The sequence below is a fragment of the Pristiophorus japonicus genome, chromosome 1, assembly GCF_044704955.1.
Source record: "Pristiophorus japonicus isolate sPriJap1 chromosome 1, sPriJap1.hap1, whole genome shotgun sequence".
NCBI lineage: Eukaryota > Metazoa > Chordata > Chondrichthyes > Pristiophoridae > Pristiophorus > Pristiophorus japonicus.
In genome coordinates, this window is record NC_091977.1 from 295,580,468 (window position 1) to 295,598,526 (window position 18,059).

An 18,059-nucleotide genomic window follows, 5' to 3' on the forward strand; every position below is an offset into this window, starting at 1 on the left:
TGCCATTGCCTATCTACCATCAGCCCTTTAAGTATCATTCGCTAGTTTATCCTAGCCAATTCACGTCTCACACCATCGCAGTTACCTTTCTTTAAGTTCAGGACCCTAGTCTCTGAATTAACTGTGTCACTCTCCATCTCAATGAAGAATTCTACCATTTTATGGTCACTCTTCCCCAAGGGCCTCGCACGACAAGATTGCTAGTTAATCGTCTCTCATTACACAAGACCCAGTCTAGGATGGCCTGCTCTCTAGTTGCTTTCGCGGCATATTGGTCTAGAAAGTTTCTTGTGATAAAGGCCAACATACCAGTTGCTTTATAATTGCTTGCTGTACCTGCATGCTAACTTTGAGATTTGTATAGAAGGACATCCAGGTCCCGCTGAACACCAACATTTCCCAATCTCTCACCATATACTGTTTTTCTATTTTTCCTACTAAAGTGGATAACCTCACATTTCTCTACATTATATTCCATTTTCCATGTTCTTGTCCACTCACTTAGCCTGTCTATATCCCCTTGAAGCCTCTTTGCATCCTCCTTACAACTTACATTCCCACCTAGCTTTGTATCATCAGCAAACTTGTATATTACATTTGGTCCCCTCATCCAAATCATTGATATAGATTGTGAATAGCTGAGGCCCAAGCACCGATCCTTGTGGCACCCCACTGCCAACCTGAAAATGGCTAGTTTATTCCTACTCTGTTTTCTATCCATTAACAAATCCTCAATTCACACCTGTATATTACCCCAAATCCATGCTAGCATATTACCCCCAATCCCATGAGCCCTAACTTTGTTTAATAACCTCTTGTGTGACACCTTCTCGAATACCTTCTGTAAATCCAAATACACCACATCCACTAGTTTCCCCTCATCTATTAAGCCAGTTACAACCTCAAAAAAATGTCAAACATGATTTCCTTTCATAAATCTGTGTTGACTCTGCCCAATCCTATTTTCTAAGTGCCCAGTTACCATGTCCTTAATAATAGATTCTAGCATTTTCCCTACTACTGATACCAGGCAACTGGTCTGTAGTTCCCCGTTTTCTCTCCCTCCTTTCTTAAATAGTGGGGTTACATTTGCTACCTTCCAATCAGTGGGAAACTTTCTAGAATCTATGGAATTTTGGAAGATGACAACCAATGCATCCACCATCTCTTATAGCCACCTCTTTCAAAACCCTAGGATGTAGGCCATCAGGTCCAGGGGATTTATCGGCTTTCAGTCCCATTAATTTCTCCAGTACTATTTTAATTAACGAATACTAATTTCTTTCAGCACCTCATTCTCGCTAGACCCTTAGTTCTCCACTCTTTCCAGGAGTTTTTTTTGGGAAGACAGACACAAATTATGTGTTTAATTTCTCTGCCATTTCCTTATTTCCCATTATAATTTCTCCTGTCTCATCCTGTAAGGGGCCCACATTTATTTTCATTTTTATGTCTCTCGCTAGTTTACTCTCATTCTATATTCCCTTTATCAATTTCTGGGTCCTCATTTGCTGAATTCTAAAATCCCAATCCCCAGGCTTACTCCTCTTTTTGGCAACATTATAAGCCTCTTCCTTTGATCTAATGCTATCTTTAACTTCTCTTGTTAGCTACAGTTGGACCACTTTTCCTGTGGTGTTTTTGTGCCTTAAAGCAATGTATATTTGTTGCTAGCCATTACTCGTCTACCATCATATCTTTTAAGTAGTTTCCCAATCTACCTTAGCTTCATACCCACAGTTGTCCCTCATACCCACAGTTTGCTTTGTTTATATTTAAGACCCTAGTTTCGGATTTAACTAAGTCAGTTTCAAACTTAATATAAAATTCTATTATATTGCTGTCATTCTTCCCTAAGGGCCCCTTTACTACAAGGTTATTAATTAACCACTTCAGCAGAGACACAATTGTTCACCTGTACTAGGCTTGTTTGATGATTTCAGAGATGAAAGCATGAATATGTATTGAGGAAAAACAGCAGGGTCTACGACTTGAGAGCTATCCAATTAGTCCCCCACCTCCCTCAGGCCAGCTCCAGTCCTGCTATTTCTCCTTTTCAAGTGTCTATCCAATCTTTTTGGAAAGTTATTAAATCTGCTTCCACTACCCTTTAGATAGTGCATTCGAGATCGTAACAACTCACTGCATAACAAGATGTCTAACTTTCCTTCCCCCACACCCCCCCCCACTGGATTTTTTGCCAATTATTTTATCAATCCTCCTGCCAGTGAGAACAGTTTCTCCCCATCTACTCTAAGAAAAGACTTGGATTTACATAGCGCCTTTCACGACCATTGGATGTCTCAAAGAGCTTTACAGCCAATGAAGTACTTTTGGAGTGTAGTCACTGTTATAATGTAGGAAAATTTATCAAAATCTCTCATAATTTGGGACATCTCTACTAAATTTCCCGTTAACCTTTTCTGCTCTGAGAACAATCCCAGTTTCTACAGATAACTGAAGTCCCTCATACCTGGTACTATTCTAGTAAATCTCTTCTGCCCCCTCTCCGAGGCCTTAAAGTGTGATGTCCAGAACAATACCAACCATAACTTTCTTGTTTTTATACTCTTCTGTCTCTATTTATAAAGCTAAGGATCCCATATGAATTTTTTTTTTAGCATCCTTATTAATTTGTCCTGCCAACTTCAAAGATTTGTGTATGTGAACCCCCAGGTCTCTCTATTCCTGCGCCCCCTTTAAAAACTGTACCATTTAATCATTCCAAAGTCAATTCTTATCCTAATCAAATGCCAAGAGACATATTTCTACTCGGGGTCACTGGATAGCCATCAAAAGCAGTAACTTTGACCAATTTTTCTCTCCCTAACCTGGGCAGAGATCAAAAATAACACCCCGTATACTGCCTTGGCTCAGAGTGAATGTCTGGCAGCTTCCCGGTCTGTATGGTCAAATGAGTAGCCGAGCCACCAGGGAGTTGCACTTTATTGTTTTGATTTAAAACAATGTTATTTCAATCAAGCCAAACTATTTTGCAGATTATAAAGATACCCAAAAGCATTGGTTTTTAAATTGTATTTTATTTTAGATATGCATCTTACAGTCATCCTGTTAGGCAAACCAGCTTGCAAACAAATATACAAATACGAAAACAAGCATTATGCAACATATACTGTAACTGGCACTAGTGTTCCAAAGCTTATCAAAGAAAATTAAAAAGACTGCAACTTGTGACTTTCTTATTCTTCTGTTCATAAGGATAACATTTCAAGCATTATCAACATGGCAACATAAACCACACACTCCATAATGCGCAAAACATACTCACACATAATGACTCAATTTTGCATTTCAGTGAAGTATGCTGTAATTTCAACAGTGCACCGCTATAGGCTGAGGACAGCCTTTGTGAGTTTTTTTTAGTGTCTCGGCACACAAGGGAAATAAAAGGCCATAGTCTTTACCTATCTTCTCTAATGCTCCAAACAAAGCAATGTGCAAATTCTGCACTGTGCTTTCAATCTGTAACAAACTGCATTAGCAGCATTCATCTGTTATGAACACTTGCTTTTTCGGAACAAAGAAACCAGTTAAATTGGTTATGCAAAACATTTTCTAAAGCCTGAGTACTGTCTTTGGTAGGCTAATATAGGGTTATATCTTAATATCATTCAGTATACACGTAACTTTCATCCAACTGCATTGTGTTAGCATTCTTGTGTGGTATACTGTAGTCCAATACAGAATTTTTTGGAGAAGTATAAATATATCCTCAATAACGTAGATATTAAACGCAAAGTCTTTTCCAAAGGCACCAGGAAACAGTGAGGGAGAAACGGTTGATCTTCGATAATGGAAAGGAATCACCAGTCAAGAATGCATTTTTCTGATGTAATCTTCAACTGATTACTGCTTGCACTTTGGGATTTTTCTCAGTTCCGTTACACATTCTTTTTGCAATATTTCTCACACATATAAGTGACAGAAAAATGGACTGTCACTCCTCACTCAACAAGCTACCTGTCAGATATTAACTCTACCCAATAAACACATCTCAAAAAGCTCTACCTACTGCTCTCCCCAAACTTTAAAAATTGAACTGGGTAAGTGGGAGACAGATCTGTAATAACATTTTTAACCCCGACACCTACACTTTATTTTTACCTTCAAAATCCATGATCTTGTTGGTTAATAAGCACCAGTTTCAGTTCCCAAGTTATTAGTTTCCTTTTATATCAATTACCATATAATCAACTGCTAGCAGGACTGATTAGTGACAACTTATGATTAGAACTGCAGCACTGAAAGATTAAATCTCAGACTGAATTGCACTGGTTTGCTGCTGGTTATTATTGGTTACATTTTCTGCCTCCTCAATGGCATCATTTGGCACTGCTGAAGTTGCAGCACTATTCTCCTCTGCAATGAAGCTCAGCTGCAAAACGTCTGCACTTGGTCCAGTCGCAACAGAAGCAAGAAGACTACCCTGCGATGGACATGTCTCCAGACGATCATTCTCCACTTCTGGAAGGGGGCTGACTGCTGAAAACCGACTGTGATAGTCACTTGAACCATGGCTACAAGACGTTCTCATGCTCTCCATATCAGATCCGCTAAATTCGGAGAAATGGCTGGAGTGAGAGTCTGCCACAGATGGTATACTGTCACTGAGTGATGGAGAATCAAACTCACTCGAGTTGGTGCTTCTCTGTTCCAGTAACTGTGTGTCCATCTCCTCCCGCGTTTCATTTATCTTCATACTGCCTCTTTTCTGCAATTTTCCTTTGCACTTTTTAGTTGTTGTTGTTTCTTTGGACCACTTGGAGGCACTGCAGCGATTGTCCGGAGGAGGGGCTGACGGTAAAGGGGCTATATTGCGACCAGGCATACTACTGTCGTCTACACTGCTACTCCCACTGTTGTGCCTGAACTTTGCAGGCTTTGATTCAATATCAACTTGCACCTCCAGACTGTTTCCTTCCCTGAAAGGAAATACACATTTGTAAATATAAAGTTCATTACAGATGATATAGCAAATTTATCTATAAATGTTCAATGGGAGACTATGTGGAGGATGCTGAAACTGTGACTAGAGAATGTCGGGCAAGAATCCATTCCAAAGTTCAGATAATAACAAAACATTTACTTTTCTTCTTGCAGTTAACAACACCCTGAACTAATTTATTGATTTACTGTCTTGTAATTCATTCCCCTGATGCAAAACCTTGGATTTATTTGTTGCCATGTGGTGTCAGAGGAAGATGTTCTGACCAAAGGCAGATAAGAGGATTATAGCTCTACAACTGGAGGCTTCTAAAATGTAAAGTCCCAAGTAAAGCCCACACAGGTACATCCTCGGAAACATTCCAAAACAGTAAAATATTATTCTTTATGGGACCACATCAATTAAGACTGTGCCAGGACCTGTGATCAAATGCACCAATCTTTATGGAGAAAAGATACATTTCACACTTTACCTGGGGAAACAAAATTAAAGCATTAACAAAACCACCCATTTAAAGTTCTGCACAAGGCAAAGTGCGCTCCATTCCAAGCTTATCAAATCAGATCCTTATGGAAGATGCATTTAAAAATAGCTTGCTAACAGCCAAGCACATTAAGGTGAACAGTCAGAAATTATCTGTGAACATGGAGTTATCGTTGATTGTTGCAACGAAATAGAGGAAAGCTTTACGCTGCAAATGCTGGTGCTGTACTTGACCCGAGATTGCTTGCTCTTGCGGATAGGTATCAAATATGGGAAGATTTTCACTGCCTTGGTGTTCAGAAATTCCACATTTGTCACAAAAAGCTTTGCTCTACATATAGCATAGTCCAGGCCAGGAAATGCATTGCAGTCATATGAAGTACAGCGATGGTTAAATCTAGCAGCATCTCCATGTACACTGCCCTTTTTGACCATTGGAATGTTTGGCATTGAAGTCTTCCAAATAGAAGGCCATCAATAATCTTAGAGACAAACCGCTCATAGCAAGGGGAAAACATCAAGTTTGAAACCTGTATTTTAGTGTTGATGAAAAAGAAGCCGATTGGTGCAAGAAGTTAAGATAACCAAGTATAGCTCAGCATATTAAAACACAACCTCTTCCAAGTCGCCAAAAAGTGTAGTGTGTATTTCTTCCAATTTTCTCTTTCCTAACATGAACCAATGGAATTGGCAGCCTTCGTGTACCCGATTCTTCATGTGTAAGTATAGTCACAGAAATCTAGATTTTCTAAACACCGTTATTTCAAAATATTTTACCATTAGCGTTAATATGAAAAATCTAGAGTATCAACAGACTATTTGGCTGTGGAGGACATTACAGTCGGACCCAATCTGGTTATAAGTCCATACAGGTGCACCTTCCATCAGGGCTCACTGCCTATCAAATGTAGGCATCCTGGCTAAATTTTCACAAGTGTAGACCAGATTTGTGGGGGGGGGGGGGGCAATTCCACCAATCTGATTACTCACTCTGAGCCGAGGTGCAGCCAGGTGACAGAAGGTACCTCCGACATGTATCTAAATCAATAATGGAAAGGTGCCAGATATTTTTCATCTCTGGAAAGTGTATTGAGTAAAACACATTTTCTTTAGTCACCATTAACAAAAAAAAGATTCCAGGTACATAAAGTGGCAAAATCGGATTAATATTCAGGTTAATTCTTTCAATGAACATTAGCAACCATAGGAAACTATGTCCCAGTACAGGGAAATGGATAAATCCACAGAGAGTAGTTTTGAGGGGCCATTTATTAGGCATCAGGCCTTACATATACCAACACTAGGGGCCCAAAGGTGGGGTGTAAAAGTAGTACTGTTATTTCTCGGCAATGAGGAGCGCCAATAAGTGCTTCTAAAATATATTTTAAATGCATTAAATTTCTGGTGTGTTAACACTACTGTTTAATAACACACAATGTGGAAAAGGGCAAAAATACTTAGTCATCAAGAGTGACGTGTATAACTCGAGGGCTAATTCTCAGAGGAGTCAGTTTGTAAATGACAGTATGTGCAAGAATATGGCTGGGAATACCATATGGAACCATTCATTTACTTCCTTGTGAGATGCACTTGGACTGTGTTCTTGCAGGCAGGTGGCAGAAATGGGACTTCCAATCCAATTTCACATTCAATTCTTGGTTAAATACCACAGAATGTTTGAACCGGCCACTGGGCTCACGATTGCTACCGCAATTTCCTCTTCTGCAACACGGCACCCAGCTGTATACACTATTTCTGGAACAGTTATCAGCAAACAGTGCAACTTCCTGATTGTTTCATCCTCCAATGTGGAACGAAGAAGGAAGATACAAATTCTGTGTCCCAACCAGATTCCAATATGCAGGAAGATTAACGTTTCTGTCTTTCGGATGAGATGTCAAATTGCAGATCCATCTGCCCTCTCGGGTGGGTGTAAAGGATCCCTTGGGACTATTCGAAGAGGAGCTGGGGAGTTTTCCTAGTACGTGGCCAATATTGATCCCTGAACCAACGTCACTAACCTAGATTTATTTCATTGCTATTGATGGGACCTTGCTATGTGCAATTTGGCTGCGGTGTTTTCTACATTACAACAGTGACTAGCCTTTAAAAGTATTTAATTGGCTGCAAAGTGCTTTGAGACATTCTGAGGTCGTGAAAGATGCTATATAAATGTAAGGGGCCGGATTTTTGGCAGGTTTGCACCACGATTTGACCCTCCGTGGTGAAAACCCAGTCACAAAGCCCGGGCGGGATCCTCAGGTACCAGTTTGCGGCGGCGCTTTCAAGTACCGCCAGGGAGAGGTGTGCCGACGCACAACAACTGGGATTGCGTTTGCACTCTCCCAACCTGTACCTACAAATCCCCTGGGAGGACAGACGCACTAACATTAGCACCCTCGACCAGACCAACATCCGCAGCATTGAAACACTGACCACACTTGATCAGCTCCGCTGGGCAGGCCACATTGTTCGCATGCCAGACACAAGACTCCTAAAGCAAGCGCTCTACGCGGAGCTCCTTCACTGCAAACGAGCCAAAAGTGGGCAGAGGAAACGTTACAAGGACACCCTCAAAACCTCCCTGATAAAGTACAACATCCCCACTGACACCTGGGAGTCTCTGGCCAAAGACCGCCCTAAGTGGAGGAAGTGCATCCGGGAGGGCGCTGAGCATCTCGAGTCTCATCGCCAATTGCATGCAGAAATCAAGCGCAGGCAGAGGAAGGAGCGTGTGGCAAACCAGTCCCACCCACCCCTTCCCTCAACGACTATCTGTCCCACCTGTGACAGGGGCTGTGGCTCTCGTATTGGACTGTTCAGCCACCTAAGGACTCATTTTAAGAAAAGTCTTCCTCGATTCCGAGGGACTGCCTATGTTGATGATGACCCAGAATAGCGACAGGTCAAACCTGTTGGTGCAGCCCTGCCAGCACGATAAGTTCAATCAAGGGGTATGGCGAGAAAGCAGGAATGGGGTACTGAAGTTGCATGTTCAGCCATGAACTCATTGAATGGCGGTGCAGGCTAGAAGGGCCGAATGGCCTACTCCTGCACCTATTTTCTATGTTTCTAAGTATGAAAACCTACAAAAAAGGTAAGTTAAAGTTTTTATTTTACATTTTTTTTTCCATCGATTCAATAGATAAGGGTCTTGTAAATGTTTTTTGGAATTTATTCCCCCCACCCCTCCCAAGCCGCCTCTCTCGCAGCGCTCCTGGCCCTGGACTAAAATTACCGAAACTCACAGTGCGCCGCGAAAGCTTGTGCAGCGCCTCCCTTACCAATACACCCCTGGCACAGACACAAAGGCCAAACGTTCAGGCTAAAAACGGTAGTGCAGCGAAAACATATTGCTACTGTTTTCGCCGAAAAACCCCAAAAGCCGAAAATCCAGCCCAAGTTCTTTTTATCTTTCTTTCTTTCCTGCGTTAGTATCGTTTTCAAAGGCGCACCACACAAAAAAAAGAACTCACTTTTCCAAAAAGTAGACAGCAGCAATTGCTACATAGAAAATCCCCTGGCAACTATTTAGGCTGCAATTATACAAGGCATTATTCTTTAGAGCAGAATGTGTAAACTGCTTTTGCCTACTTTTACAACTTTTTCAAACAGTGCTTTTTAAACTTAAGCACAATTATTAATTAAAATAGTAATACTTTAAACGTATTTAAAAGATCACAAGCTGTTCAATTCATTAAAAATGTCAGCAAAGTGGCAGACCTGTCCAATGGGTTGTAGGAATTGATAATTGATCCGGCCATGGCCCTTGTGCTGGCATTGTCGCTGATGGTCCCAATGCTGACTGTGCCAGATTCACCACTGAGACTGTATCGTTCCTTCTGGATATCAGCCTGCACCTCTAACCTACAGTGAATCAGGTCAAAAGTTAGCAGGAGAGGAAACACAAAAACATACCCTCCCAGCAAACAACTTTTACAAGGCAACAGTCTAGAATCACTTGGGTATGAATGAAACCCCTTTTTGTGCATTTTCGGACACCCTATTATAGGAAGGATAATAAAGGCATTGACATAAAAAATGCAGAGTAGATTCAATAGGCTATTAACAGGGGTAATGGGGTTAGAGTTATGTAGGGGGAATCGAAAACGGTGACTACCCCCCACCAGAACAGAGTAGATTAAGAGGGGGGGGTACCTGATAGGTGTGTTCAGGATTACGGTAATATAAGAACATAAGAAATAGGAACAAGAGTAGGCCATACGGTCCCTCGAGCCTGCTCCGCCATTTAATACGATCATGGCTGATCTGATCATGAACGCAGGTCCACTTCCTTGCCTGCTCTCCATAACCCCTTAATCCCTTATTTAAAAAACTGTCTATTTCTGTCTTAAATGTATTCAATGTCCCAACTTCCACAGCTCTCTGAGGCAGCGAATTCCACAGATCCACAACCCTCAGAAGAAATTTCTCCTCATCTCAGTTTTAAATGGGCAACCCCTTATTCTAAGGTTATGCCCTCTAGTTCTAATCCCCCCTATCAGTGGAAACATCCTCTCTGCATCCATCTTGTCAAGCCCCCTCATAAACTTATACGTTTCGATGAGATCACCTCTCATTCTTCTGAATTCCAATGAGTAGAGGCCCAACCTACTCAATCTTTCCTCATAAAGTCAACCCCCTCATCCCTGGAATCAACCTAGTGAACCTTCTCGGAACTGCCTCCAAAGCAAGTATATCCTTTCGTAAATATGGAAACCAAAACTGCACACAGTATTCCAGGTGTGGCCTCACCAATACCCTGTACAACTGTAGCAAGACTTCCCTGCTTTTATACTCCATCCCCTTTGCAATAAAGAAAGGCCAAGATTCCATTGGCCTTCCTGATCACTTGCTGTACCTGCATACTAACCTTTTGTGTTTCATGCACAAGTACCCTCAGGTCCCGCTGTACTGCAGCACTTTGCAATCTTTCTCCATTTAAATAATAACTTGCTCTTTGGCAGAAAAAAATCAAGTGCATGACCTCACACTTTCCAACATTATACACCATCTGCCAAATCTTTGCCCACTCACTTAGCCTGCATGTCCTTTTGCAGATTTTTTGTGTCCTCCTCACACATTGCTTTTCCTCCCATCTTTGTATCGTCAGCAAACTTGGCTTTAATACTATCCCTGATTTCCCTTGATAGCCACGGTCATTAATATAGATTGTAAATAGTTGGGTCCCAGCACTAATCCCTGCGGCACCCCACTAGGTGTTATGTAATGAGAAAGGATTAATTAGCAATCTCGTTGTGCGAGGCCCCTTGGGGAAGAGTGACCATAATATGGTGGAATTCTGCATTAGGATGGAGAATGAAACAGTTAATTCAGAGACCATGGTCCAGAACTTAAAGAAGGCTAACTTTGAAGGTATGAGGCGTGAATTGGCTGAGATGGATTGGCGAATGATACTTAAGGGGTTGACTGTGGATGGGCAATGGCAGACATTTAGAGACCGCATGGATGAACTACAACAATTGTACATTCCTGTCTGGCATAGAAATAAAAAAGGGAAGGTGGCTCAACCGTGGCTATCAAGGGAAATCAGGGATAGTATTAAAGCCAAGGAAGTGGCATACAAATTGGCCAGAAATAGCAGCGAACCTGGGGACTGGGAGAAATTTAGAACTCAGCAGAGGAGGACAAAGGGTTTGATTAGGGCAGGGAAAATGGAGTATGAGAAGAAGCTTGCAGGGAACATTAAGACGGATTGCAAAAGTTTCTATAGATATGTAAAGAGAAAAAGGTTAGTAAAGACAAACGTAGGTCCCCTGCAGTCAGAATCAGGGGAAGTCATAACGGGGAACAAAGAAATGGCGGACCAATTGAACAAGTACTTTGGTTCGGTATTCACGAAGGAGGACACGAACAACCTTCCGGTTATAAAAGGGGTCGGGGGGTCTAGTAAGGAGGAGGAACTGAGGGAAATCCTTATTAGCCGGGAAATTGTGTTGGGGAAATTGATGGGATTGAAGGCCGATAAATCCCCAGGGCCTGATGGACTGCATCCCAGAGTACTTAAGGAGGTGGCCTTGGAAATAGTGGATGCGTTGACAGTCATTTTCCAACATTCCATTGACTCTGGATCAGTTCCTATGGAGTGGAGGGTAGCCAATGTAACCCCACTTTTTAAAAAAGGAGGGAGAGAGAAAACAGGGAATTATAGACCGGTCAGCCTGACATCGGTAGTGGGTAAAATGATGGAATCAATTATTAAGGATGTCATAGCAGTGCATTTGGAAAGAGGTGACATGATAGGTCCAAGTCAGCATGGATTTGTGAAAGGGAAATCATGCTTGACAAATCTTCTGGAATTTTTTGAGGATGTTTCCAGTAGAGTGGATAAGGGAGAACCAGTTGATGTGGTATATTTGGACTTTCAGAAGGCGTTCGACAAGGTCCCACATAAGAGATTGATGTGCAAAGTTAGAGCACATGGGATTGGGGGTAGTGTACTGACATGGATTGAGAACTGGTTGTCAGACAGGAAGCAAAGAGTAGGAGTAAATGGGTACTTTTCAGAATGGCAGGCAGTGACTAGTGGGGTACCGCAAGGTTCTGTGCTGGGGCCCCAGCTGTTTACACTGTACATTAATGATTTAGATGAGGGGATTAAATGTAGTATCTCCAAATTTGCGGATGACACTAAGTTGGGTGGCAGTGTGAGCTGCGAGGAGGATGCTGTGAGGCTGCAGAGCGACTTGGATAGGTTAGGTGAGTGGGCAAATGCATGGCAGATGAAGTATAATGTGGATAAATGTGAGGTTATCCACTTTGGTGGTAAAAACAGAGAGACAGACTATTATCTGAATGGTGACAGATTAGGAAAAGGGGAGGTGCAAAGAGACCTGGGTGTCATGGTACATCAGTCATTGAAGGTTGGCATGCAGGTGCAGCAGGCGGTTAAGAAAGCAAATGGCATGTTGGCCTTCATAGCAAGGGGATTTGAGTACAGGGGCAGGGAGGTGTTGCTACAGTTGTACAGGGCATTGGTGAGGCCACACCTGGAGTATTGTGTACAGTTTTGGTCTCCTAACCTGAGGAAGGACATTCTTGCTATTGAGGGAGTGCAGCGAAGGTTCACCAGACTGATTCCCGGGATGGCGGGACTGACCTATCAAGAAAGACTGGATCAACTGGGCTTGTATTCACTGGAGTTCAGAAGAATGAGAGGGGACCTCATAGAAACATATAAAATTCTGACAGGGTTAGACAGGTTAGATGCAGGAAGAATGTTCCCAATGTTGGGGAAGTCCAGAACCAGGGGTCACAGTCTAAGGATAAGGGGTAAGCCATTTAGGACCGAGATGCGGAGGAACTTCTTCACCCAGAGAGTGGTGAACCTGTGGAATTCTCTACCACAGAAAGTTGTTGAGGCCAATTCACTAAATATATTCAAAAAGGAGTTAGATGAGGTCCTTACTGCTAGGGGGATCAAGGGGTATGGCGAGAAAGCGGGAATGGGGTACTGAAGTTGAATGTTCAGCCATGAACTCATTGAATGGCGGTGCAGGCTAGAAGGGCCGAATGGCCTACTCCTGCACCTATTTTCTATGTTTCTATGTTTCTATGTTTCTATGTTACTGGTTGCCAACCAGAGAATGAACCATTTATCCCGACTCTGTTTTCTATTCATTAGCCAATCTTGATCCATGCTAATATATTACCTCCAAACCCGTGAACTTTTATCTTGAGCAATCAAATGTTTCCACTGGTTGGTGAAACAATAATAGGTTGTCAGTTTATGATAATCGCAAAAAGAACTAAAGGAGAGGTTTAAAAAAAAATGTTTTCCACATAGGATGGTTAGAATGTGGAATTTGGTCACAAAATGTTGTTGAAACAGAGTCCACAAATTCCATTAAGAAGGAATTAGATAGTTGTTTGAGAAGTAGAAATATTAAGGGCCTGGGGATCCAGCAGGGGAGTGGGATTCGACTAGATGTCTCAGTGCAGAGGGACATTGGCACATGTTTGGTGAGCAAATGACCAGATTCTATGCTGTAACAGGCCATGATTCTAGCCCAGGGTGTACTAACAGCCATATCAGCTTATCTGCACCCAGCTGAATTCAGTTCCCTTGCGCCATAAGTTCACAAACTCCACCAAGTGAGTTCTTGTATCAGTTTTCATTACTAAAAAAAAACTATTTGTATTTAAAAAGTTTGCAGACAGCGAAAGGACCTTTTGTCATGATAAACAGGGCTTACCTATTGAAACAATTGACCATCGCACTGCCAGAAAGGCTGCCCGTGATACTAGCTCCGGCCAGTGCCATTGTGCTTGCTGTTTCACTCAGGTTGTCTCGTATTGCACCGATTCTGTCCATGTGACTGCCACTGGCACTCAAACTGCCCGTTAGGCCTCCCACACTTCCCTCTCCAATACTGGGGTTATTGCGAGCCTCAACTACAAAAGTGGTATCTAGATGGGCAGAAATAAAAAGCAGCAGTTCAGCACCTTTGGCTCAGTTCACTTTTGTGAGCAATTAAAACCTTGGGCAGATGCTTCAGGCTGTAAGTGTGAAGTCTCCTATGGAGCTTCCTGAATAAGTGTTATTTATTCATTATGCTTTAAAATTCATCTTACACTTAAGCACACAGATATCCTGCAAGGGTACACACATTTAAAAGATCACATAACATCCGCAAATAAATGTTTTCTGTAAATTTATAATGATGGTAAGGTGGTATGCAAAGTCAGCACAAACTGAACAGTTCCTCAGGTCTGGAACCAAATATTTCATTTTAACTAATGGGAAGGGTTACCTACAGATAACATGAAACATGATGAGTGGAAAAGCAGTAGTGCTCAGCTGGAGCGATGTAGTATCCAATTTACACCACTGGAGGAACCACGAATATTTAGATAACTAATATATAGCCTGTAGTTTCAGAAACTAGGCAGGTCCTGAGCAGCGTTCCCTGTAATTATTTTGGTGCCGTGTAGTCACTTTAAGGGGCTGCATGGGCCATTTCAAAATATTGCGCATGCCCGGTTATCGCATTGAAAAAGCTGGCTGTGCAGGCTTCTTGGAGCGCTACACAGCTTAAAAGGGAACACTGGGCCCGGCAGTAATGGACACAGCCAACCACTACAATAGTGCACATTCACTTTTTAAACAGGGCACTGTCCAAGTAAAGTGTGGTTCAGCAGCTGAGCACACGAATGCTGGGGTTTCCAAACTATGGCTCCCGAGCTCTGCCAGTTCCACCTTCGAAAAGCCCAAGCAATTCAGTCCTATTTGCCATTTTGTCCCTTGATTTTTTTTGGGGGGGGAGGGGGGGGGGGAGATGGGGCCTAGAGGTTTGCAAAGGGCTATTCTTGGTGTATTTGCTTCGCTGGCGGATAAATCCTCATCAGCAAAATGAGACAATGGCAAATTAATGGAAACATGGAGTGAAACTTTGTGTTCTCCACTCCTCCCTCCCCCACCCCTTTAGCTCATCCACACCCACCCCTGTATACACTTGAATATCGTATATATCCTGAAGACAGAATGTTTGGATAGCCCTGCACTGTATCATGAAGAAACACACAAATCGGGCTGCTAGGTACAAGTGTAAAGAATTAAGCCAAAACTGAAGGGAAAGTAGATGCACCCCTGGCCCAACACAGCGAGTTATATATTGGAGGAAGAGCTGCTCATACTTCATGAGCAGTGCGCGGCAAGGAAGGAAATCAACTACAAAATCTAGGGGTGAGGGGTAGTCAGTCAAATTAAATTAAAATGGATGTTTTCATAAATAGGCTTCTTTTTGCAGAGTTAAGCTGGTGTGCCTTTGTACACAATGCACAAATAGCCCTCTGGTTAACAAAGGAACTGCTGAAATGACACTGTAAAAGCAAATCAATTAAAGTGCTCGCAGAGGCGTGAATTTGCCACATTGCTGCAAGTACCCTTTGCTCACACCACAGCCCCTTGTGGCTCCCTTCCCCCATGAAAGACAGGCAGCAACTAAAACCCTGTAGGCCAACATAAAGAGCCACCACTGGACAAAGTGTACTCAATAACGAAGGTACACACATCAAGTCAACAGCACTGCTACTGTATAAGGAATGGCAATGAAAATGTATTTTAAATAAAAGCAGCCAAAGACACATCCAGTTATGTATGTGGAGATGAACACTAAAGGTAACAAACCATAAGACAGTTTTAACAGGTTGCAGGAAACTTGGGAAGGTTTAAAAACTAGCCCTTACCTAATGCTGCATTTCCTCCACCAACATTATCATTTTCATCATCAAATTCTATCCGCACACCCTTTCCAGTGCCGGCAGAAACTCCACAGCCACCACTGCGGCAGAGAGAAATGGGGACGACTCCATATACATATGCCAGCATAATGGGAACCCCAATACCTGTAAAGATAAAACACAGAAGAAATCCATTTAACAGCAGAATGCAAAATATCATCTATTTGCTGTAGGATGTTTTTTGTGCTGCACTGCATTCATTACACTGTTCATCACATTAACTAACTCCGTCCAAATTAAAATAATCTGGCACGACAGTTGCCAGCTCTTGGTAAAAGGGCTGGAAGGTTGGTAAGCTTGGGTCAAGATAGGTCACTGCATGTTGGTAAGCAGATATTTCCTACTTCATAAGCAGGTGACTTTGTGAACACTAATTCTGCATTAATAGGCTTACAATGTTATAACTGGCCCATGCCTTTAATGCAGTTTTTGTCAGTATTTTCTTTGGCTGCTCCCTGATTACAAGCCTGATTATTTTCAAGTCTATGTAAATCTCCAATAGAAACCTGAAGTCATATTCGGATTTCAAACACTTCACAAAAGTCATCAATTGGAGTTTTTAAATCAGTGTCAATTACACGCAAATGTCAACAGTTGCATGGTGCGAAGAAGTGTGTCGACACAAGGCAGAAAGCCAGAGGCACGTCACATTTTCAAACTACTGACAGCCCTATATCCGAGTTAATTATACAAACAGTGCGGTCACTAGCTTTATTTAGGGTATTGGTAGCAATATGTTACACGCAAAAAAATTAATTTAAAAACAATTTAGCTAATATACTTCATTTTGATCCTATTAATTCATCTAAGCTGCACCCACCACCCGTGACAAACATGTAAACCTCGGTATATCATTCGAGTGCTAGTTCAAAATGCTCTCTTCGGACAACCCACACCTGCAGGGCAAATTCTGTAATTGTCCTACGGGTATTTCTTTTCCACAGCTGAAATGGATACAGTATGAAAATGTCACACTGCACTTTACTCAAATCCCAGTAACAAGGTTTTTCTGCTTATGTTGAACACTGGTTTTATATACGTGTCATAATTACCCAGAACAGCGCTGAACTGTCACTCTGACATAGCTCATGCATACGAAACACAAAAGCAACCACATTAATGGAAGAAAATAATGAAGATATTTATTCATCCAACCATGAAATATTTTACAGTAGAAGATTATACACATTTAAAAATTTAATTGGGGCTGAAGACCGAGATGCCTATTAAAAACCTGCTCAATTAAATAAAAATATATTACGGTCATGTGTGACAGGGCAGTCCCTGTAATCCGCCCATGGGTAATTTTGTTTACGTGTAGTCCTGGGCGAATCGAGTGGTACTATTGAAGGAGGCGATCAGGGTTTGCTCGAGCTCCACAACGGAGCCCGAAGCAATTCCAACCATCACACAGATTAGGGGAAAAATAGAAACAAAGAGTCCACTTCACCCAACAGGCAGCTTCCTTGGCCACTTAACACCAGTACCATCCATTCCACGCAAACCATATAGACTATCCCCCTCCCAGATACAGGCTTCTCAACATTCTGAAACAATGGTGCAAAGCGTGAATAATACGATTGCTCAACAGGGGTCAGCATAATTGCCCTAAAAAAAAAAAAGTGCGCGTAGCAACCTGGGCTAAAAATGAAAGTGACTGGAGGTTACGTTGGTGATGATGACATGCACCCAAGTGCGAGGGTAAAATTAAATATTTAGGTGCAAGGAAGAACAATTTGCATTTGTATAACACCTCATCATATCGCTCCAATGTCCCAAAGTGCTTCATACAGGATGAATTACATTTTGAAGTTACGGATATGCTGGTGAACTGACAGCAACCTCAGCACAAAAGCCAATGACCTGGATAACTAGTCTCGGTTATACATTCAGATTTCTGGAATTAGGGAGAGTGCTAAACACCACATTGCAGAACTCCTTTTGCTCAAAAGTGGTTGACTCATCAACTAACATTTTTTCGATGTAACCTCACCACAGATAACACCCATTCTCAGTAACTGCAAACATCCACACGAGTCATGCCATTCCCCTAACCTACAAACGCAGGCATAACTGCTACAAGAGTGACAGCAAAGCTGCCAAACATCCATTTATGGCTACTTGTCTCAAAGTTTACAAACCCTATAACAAAGGATCTTCCATGAGCAGGAGGGGAGATGCAGCATTTCCAACTCAATTCTTCCACAACGTTGAGCTATCTTCCCTTCACACAGCAAATCATACCCAATGCTCTGAATACCTATTCAAATCACAAACCTTCCATTGCAGCTTTGCACCCAGCACACTGAGATAAAAATCCTAAGTACAGACTTACTCCACTTCAGGA

At 42.1% G+C, this 18,059-nt stretch overlaps 1 protein-coding gene across 4 annotated transcripts in view; it reads right to left on the bottom strand.

The window, feature by feature from the left end:
* Positions 1–3,021: 3,021 nt before the first annotated feature.
* rnf19a (ring finger protein 19A, RBR E3 ubiquitin protein ligase) overlaps positions 3,022–18,059 on the bottom strand; it is a 108,063-nt gene continuing 93,025 nt past the window's right edge. For all 4 annotated transcript variants that reach the window (XM_070888481.1, XM_070888480.1, XM_070888479.1 and 1 more), the window contains exons 7-10: positions 15,659–15,817; positions 13,666–13,879; positions 9,173–9,316; positions 3,022–4,943 (exon numbers count right to left, since the gene is read on the bottom strand). In XM_070888481.1, the coding sequence (XP_070744582.1) occupies positions 4,271–4,943; positions 9,173–9,316; positions 13,666–13,879; positions 15,659–15,817 (1,190 nt within the window). In that variant the 3' untranslated portion in view covers positions 3,022–4,270. The remainder of the gene's footprint in view (positions 4,944–9,172; positions 9,317–13,665; positions 13,880–15,658; positions 15,818–18,059) is intronic.